The sequence below is a fragment of the Bipolaris sorokiniana genome (assembly GCF_000338995.1).
Source record: "Bipolaris sorokiniana ND90Pr unplaced genomic scaffold COCSAscaffold_5, whole genome shotgun sequence".
Taxonomy (NCBI): Eukaryota; Fungi; Ascomycota; class Dothideomycetes; order Pleosporales; family Pleosporaceae; genus Bipolaris; species Bipolaris sorokiniana.
Window position 1 is genome coordinate 370,785 of NW_006911899.1, and position 22,426 is coordinate 393,210.

Sequence of the window (22,426 nt, forward strand, 5' to 3'; positions counted from 1 at the left end):
CGTACAACTCTTCATCCTTGAATGGACACGCAGTTTAGGCATCAATACAATTCTTGAATATGCTATCCCGTGGGGTATATAGGTGTGGGGAAAATGGTGGTTGTCACTGATGGATTTGATTCAACTACACGACAGTATTGTACCAAGTGATTTGATACAATTCTATAAAAACATCTCATTGGCTGATTTTATATAACTCAACACCAATCTCACCAAACATGTGGCCAGCCAAAATCATACCGGCCTTGTTTAGTGCCTTGCTATGGCAAGCTATTCTTCCGCCCGCTCACGTGGTCGATGTCGTTGAGGTCACTACTCTTGTCGTTCAAGTAACTCGAGTCTATTCTACTATCACAGTCACTCAGACAGTCGGGAGTAAGTCACAACTTATCGTCTTCATAGCACTAGTAATGATACTGACTAAATGGCTAATTCAGCCCCTACCACCGCCATCGATCATGCGCTTCCTATAACTACTTCTACTCCTCTGCCTCCTGCTGCTCGTCCTATGCTCGGCCCATACAACTACCCGCCATCTAACGAATCCCTCGCTCATGACCAAACTTCCAGCACTTCATTGGTGTTAGAAGAATGCGTCTACCTGCTCTCCTCGCTCGCCGTCCCGCAATACTCCGTTCTGGACATGATCATAGGCATCTTCATGGCGACTAGCTTGGTCTTATTCGTTTGGAAAATTCTAATTCCCTTGATCAAACTTCGAATTCGCAACTTGATAAGGATTTGGCCTCGTACGATGGAATTCTTTTGCATCACTGTACAAGTTATCTTTGGCCTCGACGAAGAGGATGTATTGTGGGCCGCCTGGATGACGTGCTACAAGTACTTTCTGGGATGCATCTTGAGAGCTCTCTGCGAGGTTGACCAGTCTGTCCGAATGCTTTTTGGGTACATCCAGATCACGAAGCTCTCGATTCAAGTGGTTTGCATGCGTTGCGTTATCTTCGCTTTCCAGATATTTGGAGTTGATCTGAAGAAGGGCAAGCCCAATGGATGGTCTTATAAAACTTGGAAAGCCTATGTTGAAGCAGACTGCTGATCTACTGCTAAGACTAAGGGTAACGGAAGAGCGTCTCGCGCAAGCACAAAGTCAGTCCAAACCGGTCCTATATCAAGACTCTCCCAACAGTCTCATGCTTGGCAACAAGTGCGTCGGCTATCGAAGTACTATCATGGAACTTGTCCATGATAACAACTACTTCCGCCTCGTGCTCTGCAGTATGCTGAACGCACACTACAATATCGCCAACGGCAAGCAGCCCAATGCACTCGATGGCGATCATCCATACCGGACCACCCTCATCAAGTTCAATCCAGTCGCCGACAAGAAGACTGGTCTCTACATCGGCTACAAGGGGGGCACACTTCGGAGAGAGGATACACTGAACAAAGTGTACTGCGTCAACGTGGAATCACTCGCAAAACGCATTGAACACGAGCCTCACCGCATGGCCGCCATCCTCCAGCGCTGAAGCTATACTTTCCCCAATAAAGTCCCCATTGGATTCGACCCCTTCCTTAAAGACCACTATGTCTTCTCTGGGGTAATCCCTGGCTTGAACATGCCGCGATACAAAGAAATGAAGAATCCCTTTGACATCTCCGCTAAGCGACCTAAACCTATCGAAAACCCTGGAGCCTCTTCGGGCCGCAAATCGAAGACTTTGCAGCTCAGGGCCGGCTGAAGTCATGGAGATCCAGCGGAAATGCTCATGCTACACTGAAACCTAAACCTACGTCGACACAACCCAATGCTTCGCCGGAAGATCCCACAGCTACATCTTTCCAGTGCATGGAGCTCGTCAAATACGTCGCCGAGATAAATTTGGGACCTATATCATTCAAGAGGTGCGTCCATTTCGCTGCGTACAAAATGCCCCCGCGCGAGGACGCCTCTGCATAGAAGCATCTCATTCCCCAGTCCACACAAGAAAACCTTTTGCCTACACGACGTCCCCTTCTTTTTCCGATACAGCAGGTATAGTCCCTTGCGGTGCCTGAGCCGCTGAAAAACCTGGGTTCGTCCTGGGGAGTAAAGCTCCGTTCTGTAAGGAAAGAGGGATGTCTCTTATTTTGTCTGATGCAGCAGGTATAGTCCCTTGCGGTATCTGAGTTGCTGGAACCTGGGTTTGCCCTGGGGGAAGGGACCGTTCTGTAAGGATGGAGGATATGGCATGAGTGGAGCATGGGGGGCTTTGGGATTGGGGGATGTGCGGGGGGGTGCTTCCTTATGATGAGTGGACTTGAGGGTGAATCGTGTGCACGGCGGAGCTTGGGGTTTTCTTTCTACTACTCTCTTCTTCCTTATGGGCGTGCTTGTGTTGGCTGTCTTCTTGTTTTGGGGTGTTCTTTATGATTGCGATTTGCTCTTCTTGATTTCTGGCCTGCTATTCCTGGTTTTAGTTTGCTCTTTCTAGTGGAGGGGTAGGTTGATAACGGGGTCATATCTTCACATGTTTATTGGAGGTACTTAGAGAGTGAATTCCAAATCAGAGCTTTTTTGCTTGCATATATCCCATGTTTCAAGCGATGGACGAAAGACGAACACCATGTTTCTTGACTTGCTGTTCAGTACGGAATAGAGACGGCACCATTGTTTTCAAAATGGTCACGTGCGTATTGACATAGATGTGGTCTGCAGATGAGATGGCCTGCATATTAGTACGCTTGAGTAATTCGACTTGGTAGGTGTTCAAAGCAGGTGCCAACAATGGCGTTGGCGATCAGGGCAGGGCTGTCCTACGTACCCCGCCATGCCCCACCTACGCAATGCCGCCAATTGCCTGTTCCTGAGCTACCAATTGACACGACAACAGCCACACCCCCTCCACGCCACGCCTACTACCGCTGCATCCTCACAACCTCTCCAATTCTCCAAATATGCCTCAGGAAGCCTCCAAGGTATCCGATCCCGAAGCCGACGCCAAAGCAGCCGCCGAAGCAGTCGCCGAATCGAGCAAACAAGTAGAGGCCGAGTCTGCAAACGAAAGTGGCGATGAGGAGACCGGAACAGCGGAAGGGGCCGAGGGTGCAGCTGGAAAGAAGAAAAAGAGCACGAAGAACAAGATAAAGGATGCGCTCAGTGGCAAGGGAAAGGCGGGCGAGGTCACGGATTTGAACGCGCCCGCTGGAGGAATTCTGCCCAAGGAAGCTATGAACATGCTGCTCGCAAACAACCCTGCGCTTGCGAATGAACTCCAGGGCAAGGTGAACAATAAGGAGGATCTGCAAAAGCTGCTCCAAACGCTCAACCTCAACGAGATGCTCACAGGGCTCGCACCACAAGGTAGCCAAAAAGACATGGCTAGTCACGCGTTCTGGAAGACACAGCCTGTTCCCAGCTTCGACGAGATGGCAAATAAGGACAAGATCAAGGACGGGCCAATCAAAGAGATTGACATTGAAAAAGTCGATAAAAACCCAAGCCCCATGTACCCCGGCTTTGAATGGGTGACTATGGATTTGGAACAAGAGAAGCAGCTGGAAGAAGTCTACGAGCTGCTCACCAACCACTACGTCGAGGACAAGGATGCAACTTTCCGCTTCAAATACTCGCCGTCGTTCTTGAACTGGTAGGAGTGTTGCAACAGTAGAAAACAAACTCAAGCTAACAACCATAGGGCTCTAAAGGCACCCGGTTGGAAGAAGGAATGGCACGTTGGTGTTCGCGCAACCGCCTCAGGCAAGCTGGTTGCATTCATCTCCGGCATCCCGATACAGATGCGAGTACGCGATAAGGTTCTCAACTGCTCCGAAGTCAACTTCCTATGCGTCCACAAGAAGCTCCGTTCAAAGCGGTTAGCACCCGTACTCATCAAGGAAATCACCCGCCGCTGCTACGTTGAAGGTACATTCCAGGCTGTATACACTGTTGGGTCCTTATTACCTACCCCCGTTTCAACCGCCAGATATTTCCATCGCGCCATCAACTGGGAAAAGCTGTATGATGTTGGCTTCTCTCCCCTACCCCACGGTAGCACCAAACAACGCCAGATCATCCGGTACAAGTTGCCAGACACCACATCTACCCCCGGACTTCGCGAAATGGAGGCCAAGGATGTTGACGCAACTCTCAATCTCCTGCAGCGATATCTTGAGCGCATGGACATGGCGCAAGTATTCGATAAAACCGAGTTCGAGCACTGGATGGCGCCAAAAGAGAAGCCCAAGGAGCAGGTCGTGTGGAGTTACGTCGTCGAGGACCCCGACACTCACAAGATCACAGACTACTTCTCCTTCTACAATCTTGAGAGTACCGTCATTGGCAATAAGAAGCACGACACCATCAAGGCGGCGTACCTCTTCTACTATGGTACTGAGGTTGCGTTTGAGAAAGACAATGCAGAGTTGAAGAAACGGTTGAACTTGCTAATGAAGGACGCGCTCATCCTGGCAAAGAAGGTAAGCATGCTGATGTTGCACAACTTGGATGGCCAGTTAACAGGGGTAGGCTGATTTCGACGTCTTCAACGCCCTCACACTACTAGATAACCCACTGTTCCTGGAAGAGCAACGCTTCGGTGCTGGAGACGGATCATTACACTACTATTTCTACAACTATCGTGCTGCGCCGATTCCTGGCGGCATCGACTCCAGAAACCAGGCGAGCAAGGATCATATGGGTGGCATTGGATTAGTTATGCTGTAACCGCTCAGTGAGCCAGTACGTCAGAAGGATCCCAGTCTGCTCCAAGAAGGAGTTGGTGGTATGCGACACCCAAGTTGACGATACTATGCACGTATGTTGTCTTTCTTAAAATTTGGCTGCGCAGTCGCCATGTAGTTGATACCAGTTTTCTGATCCATCTGTGCCTTCTTCATCATTTATGTCCTATTTGCAAGCAACACCAAAGCAATGACCTTTGTCCAGTCACAACTAGAGTGAAGCAGGGATGGCATACGTGTGTCTTGGTAGCTACGATTTACGAGCAACTCTGTCATTGCATGCCCCAAGCCATAGCTGGAGGAGTGTCACTCATGGTGACTCGCAGTTTCTACACTTGCTATTGGGCATCGGTGTCGTATGGTCAGCCTGAATAGTAGGGCCGTAGTTCTGCCGCTTGTATGACACTGCCATTCGATAAGTGCAACTGCGCCTGTCCGCGGTTGGGAGCCCCTTCCCACTCTAGCTACAGTCTCTCTGATTCACCTGTTCTGCCTTTGGCGGCCAAGGGCCACTTGTCTACTCTCCACTCCACTTCACCGCCCGCTACATGGTGCAACGCCCAACCCTTGCCAATCGAGACGCCAACAGCAAGTGAATCTGGATTGGCTTATGTAACATCATCTACAAAACTACTCATTATTTATCCTCACTCAAAAATACTTTTGGTCTTGACTCACTGCTTACCACACTCTTGTTCTACCAAGCCCCGACTCTGGCTTACAACTCTGACCTCCCACCCGCCAGTCCATACTGCTATAGGCACGTTCTTATCATCGACCCTTGTTGTCAACATAGACTACCATATAATGGATCGGCATGACAGCGGCAAACCGGGATGTGATTCCGAACATGTCTTGGACAAGACGGTATCGAATGCGGCTAAGGCTGACTTTGAGGGTGCGTGTGCATCACCTGCGGCGAATCGCCCGTACGGACACAACGAAGTCATCGATGAAGAGCCCGAGGTGCAGAAGCAGGCAGGCCAGGGGTGTGAGAAAGAGCAGGCGAAATGTAGCTCACCCGCAAGTCTGTCGACAGTGAGCGCATCTCTATCTACAGTGAGCGCATCAAGTGAATCGCAAAAGCAGGGTGTCTCGGAAACGGAAACGAGCAATGCTAGAGTAGTGACCTACGCAACGGAGACGGCATGTGGATGTGTCACTCTAAGAAATTTTTCGGAATTCGCCCTTCATATCAAGAACCTCCGGTGTCGACTATGTAGGGAGCTGCGCTTTTCATCGGAACTCGATATCTGCACCATGTTTCAAAACTGGATGGATGAGACAGTCGACACTTTGTCATGTATAGTCAAATGCAGCACTTGTGGATTGAATTCTTGCATCGCCTGCAAGCCAGAATCCTATTCCAAACTTTCCAAGATTAAGATTGTTCAAGAAGAACAAAGCGTCACCTGGTGTTGCGTTGCTGGCCGGCTATATCTTATATGGATGTTGCTTTGCGGCTTCGATCAGCATCTGTCAGGGTCTGGGAAGATGGACAAGACTGCAGAACCGGCGAACTTTGATCGAAACCCCAAACATTCCCACCATGGCAAGGCAGTTAAGAAGAACACATATGGCACTTGCATAGGGTATGAAGACGCTCTCTCACATTTGCATGGTGACACAGACGCCGCCTACGACGAATCTGAGCATTTAGAGCCTCCCGATGAAATTTCGAGCTTAGAACACTACGAGAATTGGTCGAAGCAAATGAAAAAATTTGGCTTTTTCCAGATAGCTGATCATCCCCCAGAACCTGGCCATTTTCAGAGTCAGGCAAATTCCCCTTCATCTCCAAGAAAGGACGAAGTTAGTATATCAAATGCGAGGAAAGCAGAGGCTAGCGAGGATAAGTTCGCCAGTCTGATACTCGGTTTTTTGACAGACCTTCTCCCATCACTAGAGATAAATACTTGCTTCGACCGCGATCCGCCTGTCACAGTTCTTGAGATGCTCACAACTGGCAGGATCCTCCATCATTGCGCAGGACTCTTACGGAACGATTCTCTGGCCGATTTCACGAAACGCAAGAATCTTTACTGGAGTTTGTTCAGATTTCTTAAAACACTTGACTCGCACCCCAGTACTCGCAAAGCTCTGTTTGATGCTCGTTCCACATATCCTGAAAATGTCGACTTCCTTGCGCTATCCTTCTGCACTACAGTTCCTATTCTGCCGCCTACAGAGTCAGAATCACCACCGCCACATCGTCCAGATATACAAGCTCCAACGCCAATACAACCAGTTCATCCACCATCATTTGTATCACAGCATTCGACCATGCAGGGGCCTCCCGATCACTATCCTGGTCCAGGCGATCCGCCAAGTGCAAGCCCGGTTTATAATTTGCATGAGACGATGCCTAGCGGTTCAGGTGCTTCTGTTCCGCCGCAGCCTTTCACCAACCCTCCGCTCGGTCCTGTGATGGGTTATTTCCCTTGCCCACCAAGCAGTACAGGTGCTCCCGGTACAAGTGTTTCCCGTCTGCCACTGCCATGTATCAATCCTTCATCTGTCAACCCTCCAGGCCCTGTAATTGGGTCTTTCCCGTGTCCACCACGCAGTACAGGTGCTCCAGGTACATCCCAATCCTTCATCAATTCCCCGCCTGGCCCTGTGATAGGAACATTCTCATGCCCACCAAACTCCAACACGAGGTTAGCTACTCGGGGCCGTGGTGGTAGCGGTAGTAGCAGTCCAAGTACGAGAGGTGGCTCAAGTCAAGCACCCTATTTTACTCCATCTAGTCGTTGCAGAGGTACTGCTAGCCCCGGTCATTTTTCTGGAGGCTTACCAAACCTTGTTCTCCCGGAATCGATGCATGGAGGACGGGGCCGTGGAACTAGCGAGCAGGGAAGTCGAGGCGGGCGCGGCGATGGAGCACCTGGGAATTAAAAAAGAAAGGTGCTAGATACTTCTTTGTATTCTTGTTTTTAACTTTCTTTCTGCAGAGCAGTAGCACTTTTAGTGTAGTTGAGGGTATGCCCAATGACAGTTAGCATTGTTTTCCACGTGGAATATATGTCCACGGTGTCTGCATAGGCGTGAATCATCTGACGAATTGAAATAGTGATCCAAAACCACGGGCTGTGCACCTTGTCGTATATGTAAAGAGCCAAGTCGTCGTCCTTCCTTGAATCGTCGTAAGTATCATGATATAATCGTTCATCTCCGAATCTTGCTCACAACACATCCACATTCCTCAACCCCAACAGTCCATCCTCATAATCATTATCATACAAAAATTATCCTACACATATCATACACTCCCCTCTCCCCCTACTACCTCTCCTTCCCCTCCCCACCGTCCTCCTCCTCCTCCTCCCTAACCCTCACCTCCCCTGCCTGCACAATCATCTGCGAAATCGAATTCGGCATATCCTCCTCGCTCTCATAAATCCGCTCATACCCCAACCGTCCTCTCAACACCTTCCTCGCCTCTGTCAAATTCGAAATATCAGCCACCCACATCACGCCACCCAGCGCCATTATCCCCACGCTAGCACAGTTCATGGTGGCGAGGTTAAACGCCTGGCACGCGTCGGCGAAGGGGCTGAAGTACTCGTGCGGGTTGGTGTTCGGAGCGAAGTAGGAGGGGGTGAGGCGGAGGTGGCGTCGGTGGATGGCGCGCCGGGTTAGAGTTGTGGAGAGGAGGAGGCAGGTGCTGCCGAGGAGGTAGATGGAGAGTTGGTGGAGGGAGCGGGGCGATGTTATGGCGGGTCGTTGGTATGTGGTTGGTTCAGTGGGAGGTTGTGGGGAGGGAAGAGGGTTGGAGGGCGCGGAGGGAGGAGGAGGCGGTGGAGTTTGTGCGACAGGTGGGCGCATCATGCTTCGGATGATTGGGAGGTTTTTTAGGTTTTCCATTGTGTATAGCGGTGCGAAGTGGAAGATGTAGGTGGGTGGTGTTGGTTTAGTGGTGCATTTCCGAGGTGCGTTGCGGACTCCCGAGGTGGGTTGTGGGGTTGGATGAGTGGGTTCGGGTTTGGTCGGTGATCGAACGATTGAAGTCTTGGAAAGAAGGATGTTGGTATGATTTGGGTTTCCAAATGAGTGCGGAGGTTCCAGAGCAATGGCGCGGGGAGTCTGCTGGAGGGCGTCACAAAAAAGCTGCGATGGGACCGCGGTTGGTGGACCCTTTGGTCTGTGCGCAGACATGCTTAGGATCCCTGCAGCACGTTCATCGGTCCCTGATGCATATATACTCAGCTCTAGGCATATGACAATCATCACCAGATCACCTGAAGAAACAGTTTGATGGTTTCAAAATAACGAGATACTTGAATTGGTCAACTCTTCTACCGCAGCCTTTCCGTTCATTATCCTCCATCTATCTAAAATATTGGTATTGCGAGCAGATGCTATGCAATAAGAAACAGATTTCCCTACTTTTCAAATCATCAACGACTTACGCCTTCCCATAATCACTCCCGAAGTTATTCAACACGATTCCAAAGTCTAATACCTCGACCGGTGCACTGGCCGCTGGGGGCCCTGCATCATAGCCAAACGAGCCGGGTTCATACCAAAAGTCTCAGCTTCAGATGGCTTCTCCGGCGCCTCAGCCTCCTCCTCAGCACCAGCACCCGCGTCCTTCTTGCCAGACTTGGCCTCCTTCTTCTGCTTACGCTCACTTTGTTTCATTTCGAGTTCGGTCTTCCTGACGCGGTCGCGGGCGCGCTCGTCGTGGAGCTTCTCGTTCTTGGCTGCAATTTTGGATTTGCGGGCTTCGCTATTGCCGCCGCCTCCAGCACTATTCATCTTATTAGCTTTTGTGCTGACAGAATAGAAAGGACGTAGGGCGCAAGATTAGCGTACCTTAGTTCAACATTGATCTTTCTGCCCTCCTTCTTCTTGGGGTCAGGGAAGACGGAATGGTGGTACTTCTTCAAGCACGTCACCATGCGGTCGAATCGATCAAACTCAACAAAGCATGTACCCATGAACTTGTCGCTACCCTTGTATGTACGCAGACGAATCTCGCTGGGCTTGATCTTTTCGAAGTGCTTCTCGATTTGCTCCTTGGTTGCAGAGTAAGGGAGGTTGCCTGGGAGTTGTTGATTAGCGGTTGGTAAGTAGCGTATATGGATGACTGAACATACCAACAAAGACGATAAAACGGCCTTGGTTGGCTTCGACTGCTGCCTCAGCTTCCTCTGCATCCTCAGCGTTTACTTCCTCGATGATTTCTACGTCTTCCGCTGCATCTTCGCCGTTGGTTTCGGCAGCAGTCTCGCCATTAGTCTCTGGATTCTCAGACTTCTTTGCCTTCTTCTCTTTTTTATCTTTCTTTTCCTTCTTTTCCTTCTTGTCCTTCTTCTTTTCCTTCTTCTCGGACTTGGACTCAGTATCTGCACCATTGGCTTCTACCGAGGCGTGCTCCGCTGTGCCATTCTGCTCCTCGGCAGCGTCTTCCATAGGCGTGTCCTCCGTCTTGACCTCATCCTTGCTCTTCTTCGACTTTTTCGACTCCTTGTCTTTCTTTTCCTTCTTTTCCTTCTTCTTTTCCTTCTTGGCTGGCGCATCAGTCGCGTCGGGCATTGGCTCGTCGTCGTTGATGCTGATAAAGTTTTCGGATTTCTTCATCTCATCGATGAGGGCAGCCTCCTCTGCGGGGCCATCTTCGGAAGCGTCGACATCCTTGGACTTTTTGGACTTTTTGGATTTCTTCTCCTTCTTCTCTTTCTTTGCATCTTCTACAGCCTCTTCGGCGGTGGATACTTCTACATTGTCCCTGTCCTTCTTCGACTTCTTATCCTTTTTGTCTTTCTTTTCCTTCTTTTCCTTCTTTTCCTTCTTCACCTCTACAGCTTCGACGGCAGGCGCATCCGAGGAATCTTCGACCTTCTTGGACTTTTTAGACTTCTTGGGCGCATCCTCTGCTACCTCAGTATCGCGCTTGCGCTTCTTCTCGACGCTGTCAACCTTGGACTTAGACATGATGGCGGCGCAAAAATGTTGGAAAAATGCTGTAGCGTCGCGAAACGAAATTCCGAGACCTTGAACTTTTTCTGCCGAGCGGTGAGCGCGAGGGCCGTCTTGGCGCGTGAACAACGGACGGCCGCAAAGAACCTCTCAAGAAAAGGCAAAGCAATTGCAAACGACAATGCGGCCGCCGGCGCATCTGGCAAAGCTGCCACGGGGCGCTTTGAAGCCCCCGAGAAACCACACGCCTAACCCTCCTTGTCCGCGCCAGTTCTCCTACAGACACCCCCGCCAATTCCTCGTTGCCCACCAGGGCTCTGCGCGGCCACAACTCCCGTTCCTATACCCCTCCGGCCAGCACCTCTCCAACGGCCAGCTCCAGCGTCTATTCTCCATTAGCGCAAATCACAAGAAATTTATCAAAGAGACTGCGAAATTGAGTGTGCGATATAGCATACTCATCTTCCTACTTACGTCATGCTTTAGCATTGCAAGTTTGGGCATACTGAGCGAACAGCAAGAGCGGGCATTTCCGTCCCCACATGAATGGAGTCTGATCACAAGGTTCAGATTTAGGAGAGGGAAGTGGTGGCAGGTTCCAGAAAACAATGAGGAAGAGGGTTTTCCGAATTGGGCCCGAGTCTACTCAGAACTGGAATATGCGCTGAATCGGCTTGAGAACCCAGACAAAGACGGAGCTGGTCTTGTGGAACAAGAAGAGGGAGGGATATTGGTCTCAGGAGTAGGCAAGGCAGGCTTTGATATATCGGCAAAAAGCGACGAATGGCGGCAAGGCTACTATGAGGTGCTCATGGGCATGGCCAGTGCCGCAGAGCGACTGGATGGATGGGTTACAGACAAGTGGAGAAGGAATGTCTGGGCACCAGAATTCGTTCCATCGGCGACAAATCCGCGACCGAAGGCTGTGCTTCCTGGAATGCCAGAAGTACCGGACGAAGAGCATCGTGTGCCTGCTGCTGAAGCACCCGAGTCCTTCTACCTCAAGATCATCACATCCAAGGGATTTACTACATATCAAAGGTTGTCTGCTGCCTTGGGATATGCCGACTGGCTCAGCTTCCGAAAGCTGCCAGACTCTGCTGAAGAGATGTACAGATGGGCACTAGACATTGCCATCTCTGGCCTCCCAACCTCAGAGCCTTCTGCGGTCATTGATCGAGAGACCGGTGTCCTATCTTCCACCGCACCAAAGAACTCAACCACTCCTAACATAGTCTATGCTGCTACAAATCTGGCTATATTCTTTGCTGAGCAAAGAAGAATTGCATCCGCATTACCAATCTTTGTATCTCTACTTCGAGCTCGCATCGGCGCAGACGAGGCCCGTATACCCACCATTGCACAACAAAAAGATTCAAGTTTGGTGGGCACGTTAGTCAGTCTTCTCCGTGAGCCAGATTACCCCCCGGTTCCGCCCTCAGGAGATGAACCTCTCCTACGCAAAGAAAATGACCGTTGTGAGGAAGCTGCGCTTAAGAACTACATTGGTGAAATACTATTCGCGACCGCAGGGTCATCTTCTACCCAGCGCCAGCAGGGCCTTTCTTGGGTCCGAGACGGAGTTTCAACCTCTAAGATTGCGCAATCTTTAGATGCTATACGCACTAACGGCGATCTTCGCAAGAAATGTGAAAAGTGCGAGGAGGTTGGCCTGGAATCATGGGGAAAGATCATGACTTATCTTGCTGCCGAAGCTAGAGAGAAGCGCGACAAGGCAAAGAATGGAGGTTTGGCAAGTTTGATGTGGAAGGTCAAAGGGACTAAAACACTAGATGAGGAAGTGGAGAAGCTGGAAGGCGAGGAAGAAGGCGTCACACTCAGGCTGAACAAACTAAGGAGTAAGATGCTAAAGGAAGAGTACGAAGAGATGGATCGCAAGTATGCACGGACTTTTGTATTCTAGTAGCTGACTGTACCATATATTCTACAGCAGGAGATAGTTTCAAGGACTACGAGAAAGCTTGTAGTTTCGCGTTGTCTTAACTCTCAGACCTTTCTTGAACACTACTTCCCCCCACGTGTAAAGTGATTCGCTCTCGGTAAAGCCCTGCTGCAGTGTGATGTGTGAGCATGGGATAGTGCATGTGCGCAGAACGACTGTTCAGGGGCATCACAAGGCAGAGTTCTCCTCATGTTTGCCATCCCATTTGGGAAGGTCACACTGTTCGGCTATCAACACTCCTGTTTACTCCACACCTAAGATTCTCGTTTCGCTCGTGAGCCCCATAGAGTCAGCAGACACTGCTGCTGCATACACCCCTTTCCTTTTTTCCCGGGCGCAATAGACGTCGGCGATCCTTATGCGCAAAAAGGCAACTCACAGCGAGTTTCTTGGCCACATTTCAGCTCGGAAATCGCCAGCTCCTAACATGGACATGCTTTTCGCGCTTCATTAATCCATCGGCTACGCCTTTGCCCTATCAAAGTCGCTGCATCCCTGAGCTGAAATCGCCACATACTACAGCCACCAGCCCTGCATTAGGGCCCGCGCACATGGCGGCCAACCATGCACGCCACATCCGCCTGCCACCACGAGTAGGACAAGACCCGATTATTTGCCGTTTGCTTGACTCAGGTCTCCACGTGTGATTGCGACTTTAGTTTATTGGTAAGGCCAAGATGCTCATCTGGACGGAGTCAGCGAATGGAATTGCAGCGAGGGTGTATGCATACAGAGATGGGTGGAACTTGCATGTAAAGGTGTGTGTGGAAGCAATATTAGGGGGATAATACATCTATGCAAAGCACTGCGAGGACAGGCTAGAGGAGTTCACTCAGCTGAATGGGTCTTGTGTGCAAGAGCTGCAGATATCATATAAGAAAGCCGTCATGAAGGCGCTCAATACAGGCCTGGTTTTCTCCCTTTGTCCATTAGAAATACAGACATCATGGGTCTGACATCGCTCATTGCCGTTGTGACAGTCGCTGTATCCTTGGTGAACGGTGCACCTCTCTCACAAGAAAAAAGACAAGTACCAAGTGGTGTACCTGACTATGTCTTAAAGTATGGTGAGTTGTCTCTCTCTTTATCCACAAGAAAAGAATGTCTTCTAATATCATAAAGCTCCAATCGTATATCTTCACTCGGAGGAGAAATATTACCCGACCGACCTCCAATCATTCCTCACCCATTCTACCCCTCGCGTAGACTTCAATGAAGTCCCTGGTCCTTCCAAGCCCCTAAAGACCTCAAATTTGGATCAAATGGCCAACAATGTTTGGCTGACTTCCAACGACGATGTTACTACAGATCCTACATGGATCAAGGGTACAAGACCTAACGCAAGTGGAAAAACTGAGGGCGCAACAACTGCAGCCATCATCGTCAATGACAAGGGAAATGGAAACGTAGACGCCTTTTACATGTACTTTTACGCCTACAATTATGGTGGAGAGGTACTAGGATGGAAGCAACTAAACTTTGGTAAGTCACATTGCTATCTCACCAACCAAGTCTACCATAGGCACCAAAACACATCACAATACTAACCACACACCACCCAGGCAACCACGTCGGCGACTGGGAACATACCATGGTCAGGTTCTCCAACGGCCAACCCACCGCAATCTGGTTCTCGCAGCACGCCAACGGTCAAGCCTTCCGCTACTCCGCCGTCGAACGCGACGCCACCGGCATCCGCCCCATCGCATACTCCTCCAAAGGCTCGCACGCAAACTACGCCATGGGCGGCACCCATGACCACACGATCCCGAACCTCAACCTCCCCGGCGGCGTCCTCGAAGACTACACCAACAGAGGCACCGTATGGGACCCGCTGCTCAGTGCCTGGTACTACAAGTTTACTCCCAGCACCAATAAGTTCGAAGCGTATGATGGCCAGGCGCCGACGGCGTGGCTCAATTTCAAGGGCAGGTGGGGCGATCAGGAGTATCCTGAGAGCGATAAGAGACAGTTTAAACTTTTTGGCCAAGCGAAGTTTTCGGGGGGGCCGACGGGGCCGGCGGATAAGCAGTTGAATCGGGAGAAGATTTGTCCGGAGAATGGGAAACTTTGTATTCTGAGGAGTATACTTGTGCCGAGGAAGGCGGGGATGGATGGGGCGTTGGCGGGGATGGATGGGGCGTTGGCGGAGAGGGATGAGGTTGTTGGGTGAGGGTGTAGTTGTGGTTTTATACCTTTTTTCAAGTGCCGATTCCCGGGCTTTTTTTAAATGATAATTTCTAGTGATTTTTTTAGATTTTATATCCAGAGAAAGAGGTGTGAAGGGTTGATGTACCTGTGATTGGACATCAATTGATTGAGAGAATTCCCAAAACACCAGATTTATAATACGAGAGTGAAGTTTGCAAGCAATAATCTTTTGCCACAGGCTCATGCTTTGAAAGTCTTCGAATCGTTGCTCATCTCGATACGTAGGAGATAAAGAGTAAAAGTGTTCAAATCTATTGTGTGTAATTATCATCAATATCCTGGATTCGTACGCTTGTGTTAATATTCCACATTCAATAAGTACAGCACTGGCGCTTTGAAACCGTTGTATAGACAAAATTATGGATAACACTAAATTTACACTCTCTAAATTGTTAAGGTTATTCAATATTTGGACGGTATATTCGGAAACGTAGTACACGATATTTTTTAGTAATCTACGTATTGAACTTGCAGGAAGGTAAAGTTCCTGGTACGTAGGCAGCCTATGATGAAAACAGAAGTGTTGTCCAAGTAAATTGTATGGGCCGGAGTAACGGGCCACCGTGGCTAGCTCACTTTGGGTTGCAACCATATTCGAATAAACTATTTCTTATAACGTGCCACCCATGTGGGAAACATCCACCACCTGTCTTGAATAGTCATCACCATCGCGATGTTTTGATCAATGAATTCCATATCCTTGCACTCCACAAGAAAATACAGTTGCGCTACCCTCAGTATACCTAATCCCATTTGTAAACCTGCAGATCCTGGTAAGGGGGGTACGTATATCTATTCATGCACTCTAGTATAGGCAATGTATGCTAAAAAAGAGAACATAGAATCCTCCTGGAGATTGCTGTCTGGACTATATAGACACATGCCGAAAGATATGCGCAGAGGTAGGTCCATATGACAGCTTATCTAAACAGCATACACCATGACATATGGCTAATATTAGAGTGGTGTAATGGCGGTGATCTGTTGTTTAATTCAGCATGGAAGAGTTCTCAGGGCACTTGTGACTGTCACTGTTACCTTTGTTGTGTTAACACGTAGGATTGCCTTGGGAGTCATCGTAGTATATGCTTTCAAGGCATGGCTATGGCACTATGACATGAAAAAAAACCTGTAATACACCGTTCTGCGTTCTGCAGTGGTATTTATTCCAAGCTTCAGGCATGGGAGTAAACTTGTGACTAATATTTTTCGAAGGTCTAGTAGGTGGAGGTTAGAAGCATAGAGTGTTAGTCCGAGTTGCTGGGCTAAGCTTCTTGGCTATAGTACACTGATAGCCACTACACCCCATTATTCACATTTCCCAAAAATCTCAGCAGCAATCTTTCTGTGAATACGAATAGCAACAATGAAGTCGTGGGACCACGTGACACGGTCCTGAGAAGAGCGGGAGAAATAGATGGCTCGAAAGTGACAAAAGCCCCCTTTCCAACATGACTGTATACCTCCAATCAACATGTAATGCGATGCAAGACGAACCCAAGGAAATCAGTGAACGCTGAATACGCCATTGACGTACAAATAGCCAGAGAAAACCAAATGCGCCTCGTACTAACCTCACAGCGGCCTAGCAGATGATTAAGCCAACTTAGTAAACAAGATTCTATCACGAATCCAACAAGCATTCAAGACGTATTTGTAAATATCCGTGCTACAGCCACTTGGAGCTGCAAGTAAGCATGCAGTCAGCACTCCTGTAGGACCTTCTTAGCCAATGAAACTACACGCATTAGACTAGCGGGCCTGGGTTGTAGTTTGTGTACGCTGGATCGATAAGACAATATGCTAAACATATTTATGAATCATCGAGTTGAGGGGTTTCTATGGTACTGGTGACAAATAGTGGTAACTTTTGTGAGAGACGCGCTGTGTATATAATCTTACAAGATGGATCGCAAGGAATAGCAATCAACCCTTGCTTGCAGAAACGCAGTCCCTCAACGCGCACTTGATTACCCGATATATTCAAGTTTCAGGATATTCCAGCATGCCACTTTCAACCGATACTCAAGTGCTAGAGACTAGCAATGGTCTCGTGAGCACGCTTCGCGGTATGGCTGGCGATGCAGCACAGAGCTTTCGACCGGGTTCGTCGCTCTCTCCTTGCATAACCCTTCCAGATCACTAACACCTACTTCCAAACTCAGCCCATGCAAAAGGCCATCTACTAACCGGAACCTTCAAACCCACCACCTCAGCCGCTGAGCTGACTTCAGCCCCGCATTTCAACGCTGCATCCACACCAATCACCGTCCGCTTCTCCTCCTCAACTGGCTTCCCCAAAATCCCGGACACAGACGCCAACGCCAACCCCCGCGGAATCGCAATCCGATTCCACCTCCCGGAGCAAAATGGCAAACGGCAGCACACAGATATAATCGCCCATTCCACAAAATACTTCCCCACACGCACCGGCGCCGAATTCCTCGAATTCCTCAAAGCAGCAACAAGCAGCAATGCCGCCGAAGCAGTCCCCGAGTTTCTGTCTCGCCACCCAGAAACTGCGCGATTCTTACAGGACTCTAAGCCCAGTCCGGAGAGCTTTGCTACTGAAAAGTTCTTTGGGGTAAACGCGTTCAGGTTTGTCAAGCAAGATAAAGTTACCACGCTGCGATATCGAATTGTGCCTGTTGCGGGCGAGCAGCATGTTGATGTCGAAGCGCTCAAGAGCAAGTCTGATACCTACCTTTTTGACGAATTGACGCCGCGTCTTGAGAAAGCTCCAGTTGAATTTAAGCTCCTTGCGCAGATTGCGGAGGAGGGCGATGTAACGGATGATGCCACGCAGATTTGGCCTGAAGAACGGAAAGTGGTTGAGCTGGGTAAGATTACGATTGAGAAGACGCTAGGGGAAGAGGAGAGTTTGGAGAAGCAGAGGAATGTGATTTTTGATCCCATTCCGAGAGTTCAGGGTGTGGAGCCGAGTGATGATCCGCTGTTGGAGGTGAGGGCGAATGTGTATTTGATTTCTGGGAAACAGAGGAGGGAAGCTGAACCCGTGAAGAGTGAGGTAGGGAAGCCTACGGATGCGGCGGTGGCTGCTACGTAGAGATGTGTGTTTTGAGGGTTTGGGATATATTGCAGGCAGTGGAATCAACCAAGGAACCATATTCGTGTTGTTCACTGTTCCTTACATTGTTAGCTGTCTCCATCGTGAACTAGGGTTTCATTCACTTCCTGTGCCCCCTGCTAGCTGCAGCAGTGCCACAGAGGTTAACGCCTAAAATCCAACTTAGTAGCTACTTCTAGGATATATAGCTTTGAAATGAAGGGTTACATAAAAGAAATACCAATCTATCTACAGACAGTTTAATTGAGGAGTCGCCAGCCGCTCACGTGTTAATTTGAAAAAGTAGTATCAGACTAAGTTCCAAATCAATAACGAGGCTACAACAAATGTGAACTTGCGTAACTACTAGAACCGTCTTACTGTTAGCCGATCATAGGAACCGTTAGGCTAAATTAGTTTGGTTTGGCCCACCTTGATACGTTCGGCGGTTCACGTTGGAGTGCCGTAAAAAGCAAAACGGCCTCAGCTGAGAAGACTTCAGCCCATGAACATGAACAGGAAACTTCAGCTGAAGATACCTCGGCTGATAGCAAACCAGGCAGCCATTAGCTGCACTGAAATCAATAGAAATAGAGGTAGCTATTACCAATCTGTGTCTGATAGAGGATAGATCTGCATTCAGTGACACCGTCGTGCAGAAGTCATATAGTAGTATCAATCGATGCTGCGCCTACATAAACACCGAGGGCTCCTAGTCTGACGCGCAGAATTCATTTAAAAGCAGATCAGTTTATCAATCCACTTCTAACATGAAGTTCATTAGTGCTACTCTTGTATTTCTGTTCGATACAGCTCCGACCCTAGTGGCCGTTGGTGGTCGTTATTCAAACAACTGGGGCAGGGACTGCATTTGCCTCGACTCTAAAGTGTGTCGCAATAAATGGCACGGTAATTCTTACACCAAAACTCCTAGTGATTAGCCTTGCCCTTCAGACCCTTCAAACATCATGGCGTGCGTCATCCCTGACTGCCCGGGCTACGGCTCCAACACTCAGTGCCTATGGAGAGAAGGTTGCCGGTCCGTGAACGGCGGTAAGTCGTTTTATTTTGACAACTCTAGATATTATGCGGGTCCCTGATGTGCGTGCAGATCCCGTTTGTCCAGGTGGAAGAGACTTTGTCTGCTGCAACCACAACTACCTTGAGGGCTAAGTAGAGTGGCATCAACGGCTAGGTCAGAACCAGATGAGGTGCCCATATGAATCAAATCTGTCGGGAAAACTGAGGAGATCAGTTATGTGCTGAAAATGATAGCATACATGTGGAAATAATTTGATCCTGCCGCGTTTGCGGTGAAATACAATACACGATATAACGTCGGTTACTGCGTAGCGAGACACTGCGTGACGAGACACCATAGACATGCCCCAACATAATAAACTCTACAGCAGGTTGCAAGAATAGAAATTCTTAGAATAGGAGCTTTACTCTATAACTAAGTTCTATGCTTACTTAACGTCTCGTAGAAACAAGTTTAAATGACTATGTAATACGGCAATTTAGTGTAAGCATCACGCGACTGCTTCGCTTTAGCTAGCAGTAGGTATATCAACACCCCATGAATCTATCGGAAGTCTGTTAACTTGTAGCTTATTATACAATCATTCTATTCTAAGCACTGCGCTTGAACTCGAGAAATTGTCGTGCTTTTGTGATAGTTCTAAGCGCGCCTGCTAGAAGTGCTAGACAAGAAAGACCCGCACAAAACCATCATGCCGTTCTACAGCTCCGCAAACCCATTGCTCATCCCTTGTTCAACCTACCACGTCCTAGCCACAGGCAGTTAATTGTCAACCCTCACCAGCCAAAATCACGTGCTGTGGGTATATATTATTCCTCTGGGAGTCTTGATAGCTCCTCAAGGATTCGTCCCAATACAAGCCTATACTAATACCTTTAGCTTGTGTTTTATTATATGCAATAAGGACTATTCGCATCCCTCACAGGTTGATCATTAGCCTCATGATCGTCCTAGCCAAGTAACAGTAGAACGGCTACTTTTAGAACTACGTGCACGTGAATGATTCGCTACTTCAGCATTATCAAACCAATGAACTCCTCTAGCAACACTAGCAAAGAAGATAGTCAACCTGCACTAGATATAGAATCTATAAGCTTTTAAGCAACAGAGGAGTATATTATTGTAGATACTAGTAAGAGCTGTGCATCTTGAGTTAGTCTAAAATATACATATAAGAAATAGCTCCTGTTAAGAGATTCTAATCCCCTACTGTAAGAAAGAGCGCGGAGTGTAGATACCAGAAGCCGATTCCGCAAGCAAGTGTAACAGTTGCTGAACATCTTCCATCAACTGTTTTGGTCCCACGATTTGTATGTACACTCAAATACTACGCCAATCCTGAAAGCGTAAGCTCTTGCGATACGCTAGCTATTCATAGAATGATTTAATTATGCAAGGGTCGATTGAGTTCAGCTCCTTCGCCGTTGCCACGCTGTTGCCACAATCGTACGGAAAATCCACTGTGATCATCAGTACCAAAGTAACTCACCCCAAGAACCCCGATACTCCAGTCTTCAAAGTGACCAGGCTCTGTTACGAAAACCAATCAGACAACTCAAAGGGATACTCCTAGTTACCTACGTGTGCCCCAAAAAAACAGTCTTGCACCACTTTCCCTTGTTCTCTCCAACTATCTTCACCCAAAGCGTACTACTCGCCAGGGATATCCTCCGTACTAGGCCAGTCCCAACCCGCATACCTGCCTTCAGCACCGCCACGCCACGCGAAAGTACCAGCACCGCTGTATACATGCAATGCCATATACATATTGTGTGACCCGGTAACCGGGCATTGCCAACTTGGCACAGCCCACCCCGATCGCACCTGCACCCGGGCACAACGAATTATTTCAACTTTCTTCCGCCATGCTAACTAGTAGACGCTAGTGCTACAATTTCATTGTTTAGTTCGAGTCCTTATCCCGAAAAGAGTACAGTTTGTAGTACCTCCTACCCCGTTTCCTTCCCTACCATCTTGTAAATGCGAGTAATTATCGTTGTGGCGTTTTGATCCCTTTTTTCTCCATCTAAGACAAGAAAACGTCATCTGACACATCCGGGTAGAGGTGCCGGACGGGCCAACGCCGCGGACGGGCCAACGCCGGATTTTTCCCCAACAGTACTATCACAAACTTGAAGCTGTAGAGCTCTACATAAAAGCTATTATCGCGAGAAATTTTAATGTAGTAACCTAGTAGTATTATTTATCTAATCTATCTACTAATATTTAATTGGCAGCTTAATGGGGCGGCCTAAACGCGAGCATGGTAACGGTAGTGCAGCTAATCGATCGGCTGGCTGCGCACCACCACTACTACTACTAATAATAATATTTTTTAATACTAGCTTAGCACGGCGCTTAGAGCTAGGCTTCTTACCTATTCGAGAGATTTTGATAGCTTTTTAAAGTCATTTGTGGGCGGCTTAGCGGGCTATCCAGTAGGCAGCTGCTTCAGCTTTCTACCTCTCACAATCTAGTTTTGCCTATGCCCACGCCCGCCACCGTGCATCTAGTTCTTAAGCTTTAAGTAGCTTTCTCTCCTTTCTAGCTTCGATTATAATAGCTTTTTGGCGTTATAACTCCTCATAATCGCGCTATTTCTGCTTATATTAGTAGCGAGCTTCTCGCACTTTCCGTGGAGACTAGAAAGTAACTCTACCATAGTAATCATCAGATAGCTCAAGCGTACCAGGCTAGATACGCTCCTTCCGCTGTCTCTCATCTATAAAAGCTGCCCAGAGCTACTCATTTTCCCGTTAAAGAAACGCTGTATCGGCGGATAGTTTCATCATAATTCTATTAAGCGCTAAAATTAACCTATTACTCGTAGATTAATTAAGTAGCTGCCAAATCATTCTCTAATTAGAAGCTAATACTACTAATGCGTCTCTATCACTATTAGCAGCTGTAGTTTTAAATTTTTAGAGTATAACTTCTAGATTAAATAGTAAGAGCCCAGTAGCTCTAAAAGCATAAAGAATTAATAATTCCTTAAACGCTGCGCACCAAGCTCTCCAGAATATTAGGAAGAAATAAGATTTAGTAAATAGTATCAGCCCTTAGCTTGTAACGGCGCAGGCAAGACTACTCGGATCAGTATCGGCGGTAGTGTCACTCAGAGGCATATGGGAGTGCGTGGGACATCAAACGAGCCTTAATTCGAATAGACACCTATAGGCCTTGTACGAAAGGATATCAAAAATCTATCGAGCTACGGTATGGAGAAGGTGGGGTTTTATATCAGCAGATCTGCCCTCGGCTAGTGCGTGCCCATGTTCGGATCCCTTTCGGATGTTAGTTCAGTGTGTACTCGAACCGTTACACTACCCCCCCCTCTATTGACAGCTAGTCCCGTAGCTGTTGAAAAATTTTCAATGTTTGTTTGTTTGTCTGTTTGCTTGATGTCGTCATCCTTCTATGCAGGGTCTCGGCCAGGCCCCGAACAGCCTCCGGGCCAAGGAGAATCCACTCAGCACGTGATATTAAATCCGTTTGCTCACTGAGTATATTAACAGCACGCGTCCATACTTGCTGT

At 48.5% G+C, this 22,426-nt stretch overlaps 9 protein-coding genes across 9 annotated transcripts; 6 read left to right on the forward strand and 3 right to left on the reverse strand.

Moving 5' to 3' along the window:
- Window positions 1-218: 218 nt before the first annotated feature.
- COCSADRAFT_354572 (uncharacterized protein) lies at window positions 219-1,490 on the forward strand (the record flags this gene model as incomplete). Its single annotated transcript, XM_007700376.1, has 3 exons — window positions 219-375; window positions 438-1,014; window positions 1,076-1,490. The coding sequence occupies 3 exons, from the start codon at window positions 219-221 to the stop codon at window positions 1,488-1,490; spliced, it is 1,149 nt and encodes a 382-aa protein (XP_007698566.1).
- Window positions 1,491-1,582: 92 nt separating this feature from the next.
- Window positions 1,583-2,565, reverse strand: COCSADRAFT_35462 (uncharacterized protein; the record flags this gene model as incomplete). Its single annotated transcript, XM_007700129.1, has 1 exon — window positions 1,583-2,565. A coding segment is annotated over exon 1 (472 nt), but the record flags the coding sequence as incomplete, so codon positions are not given.
- Window positions 2,566-2,811: 246 nt separating this feature from the next.
- Window positions 2,812-5,124, forward strand: COCSADRAFT_35463 (uncharacterized protein). Its single transcript, XM_007700130.1, has 3 exons — window positions 2,812-3,590; window positions 3,639-4,419; window positions 4,469-5,124. The coding sequence occupies exons 1-3, from the start codon at window positions 2,899-2,901 to the stop codon at window positions 4,664-4,666; spliced, it is 1,671 nt and encodes a 556-aa protein (XP_007698320.1). The 5' UTR covers window positions 2,812-2,898; the 3' UTR covers window positions 4,667-5,124.
- A 2,871-nt stretch (window positions 5,125-7,995) lies between these two features.
- Window positions 7,996-8,478, reverse strand: COCSADRAFT_45699 (uncharacterized protein; the record flags this gene model as incomplete). Its single annotated transcript, XM_007700257.1, has 1 exon — window positions 7,996-8,478. A coding segment is annotated over one exon (483 nt), but the record flags the coding sequence as incomplete, so codon positions are not given.
- A 1,916-nt stretch (window positions 8,479-10,394) lies between these two features.
- Window positions 10,395-12,552, forward strand: COCSADRAFT_305270 (uncharacterized protein). Its single transcript, XM_007700377.1, has one exon. It carries the CDS (start codon window positions 10,790-10,792, stop codon window positions 12,530-12,532), a length of 1,743 nt encoding a protein of 580 aa, XP_007698567.1. The 5' UTR covers window positions 10,395-10,789; the 3' UTR covers window positions 12,533-12,552.
- Window positions 12,553-13,489: 937 nt separating this feature from the next.
- COCSADRAFT_139336 (uncharacterized protein) lies at window positions 13,490-14,791 on the forward strand. The gene is made up of 3 exons (XM_007700378.1): window positions 13,490-13,638; window positions 13,694-14,053; window positions 14,134-14,791. The coding sequence occupies exons 1-3, from the start codon at window positions 13,518-13,520 to the stop codon at window positions 14,742-14,744; spliced, it is 1,092 nt and encodes a 363-aa protein (XP_007698568.1). The 5' UTR covers window positions 13,490-13,517; the 3' UTR covers window positions 14,745-14,791.
- Window positions 14,792-16,728: 1,937 nt separating this feature from the next.
- Window positions 16,729-17,964, forward strand: COCSADRAFT_139339 (uncharacterized protein). The gene is made up of 2 exons (XM_007700379.1): window positions 16,729-16,887; window positions 16,948-17,964. The coding sequence occupies exons 1-2, from the start codon at window positions 16,788-16,790 to the stop codon at window positions 17,847-17,849; spliced, it is 1,002 nt and encodes a 333-aa protein (XP_007698569.1). The 5' UTR covers window positions 16,729-16,787; the 3' UTR covers window positions 17,850-17,964.
- A 604-nt stretch (window positions 17,965-18,568) lies between these two features.
- Window positions 18,569-18,904, forward strand: COCSADRAFT_305292 (uncharacterized protein). The gene has a single exon (XM_007700380.1). It carries the CDS (start codon window positions 18,620-18,622, stop codon window positions 18,788-18,790), a length of 171 nt encoding a protein of 56 aa, XP_007698570.1. The 5' UTR covers window positions 18,569-18,619; the 3' UTR covers window positions 18,791-18,904.
- Window positions 18,905-21,110: 2,206 nt separating this feature from the next.
- On the reverse strand, window positions 21,111-21,293 carry COCSADRAFT_86525 (uncharacterized protein; the record flags this gene model as incomplete). The annotated part of the gene is made up of 1 exon (XM_007700381.1): window positions 21,111-21,293. A coding segment is annotated over one exon (183 nt), but the record flags the coding sequence as incomplete, so codon positions are not given.
- Window positions 21,294-22,426: the final 1,133 nt, after the last annotated feature.

Excerpts from the sequence above, each read along its gene's own strand:
- COCSADRAFT_35463 (XM_007700130.1), top strand. The coding sequence starts at position 2,899 with ATGCCTCAGGAAGCCTCCAAGGTATCCGATCCCGAAGCCGACGCCAAA. Across the intron at positions 3,591-3,638 it reads TCGCCGTCGTTCTTGAACTG|GGCTCTAAAGGCACCCGGTT; the intron begins GTAGGAGTGTTG and ends TAACAACCATAG. Across the intron at positions 4,420-4,468 it reads CGCTCATCCTGGCAAAGAAG|GCTGATTTCGACGTCTTCAA; the intron begins GTAAGCATGCTG and ends TAACAGGGGTAG.
- COCSADRAFT_305270 (XM_007700377.1), top strand. The coding sequence starts at position 10,790 with ATGCGGCCGCCGGCGCATCTGGCAAAGCTGCCACGGGGCGCTTTGAAG.
- COCSADRAFT_139336 (XM_007700378.1), top strand. The coding sequence starts at position 13,518 with ATGGGTCTGACATCGCTCATTGCCGTTGTGACAGTCGCTGTATCCTTG. Across the intron at positions 13,639-13,693 it reads TGACTATGTCTTAAAGTATG|CTCCAATCGTATATCTTCAC; the intron begins GTGAGTTGTCTC and ends AATATCATAAAG. Across the intron at positions 14,054-14,133 it reads ATGGAAGCAACTAAACTTTG|GCAACCACGTCGGCGACTGG; the intron begins GTAAGTCACATT and ends CACACCACCCAG.
- COCSADRAFT_139339 (XM_007700379.1), top strand. The coding sequence starts at position 16,788 with ATGCCACTTTCAACCGATACTCAAGTGCTAGAGACTAGCAATGGTCTC. Across the intron at positions 16,888-16,947 it reads AGCACAGAGCTTTCGACCGG|CCCATGCAAAAGGCCATCTA; the intron begins GTTCGTCGCTCT and ends TTCCAAACTCAG.
- COCSADRAFT_305292 (XM_007700380.1), top strand. The coding sequence starts at position 18,620 with ATGAAGTTCATTAGTGCTACTCTTGTATTTCTGTTCGATACAGCTCCG.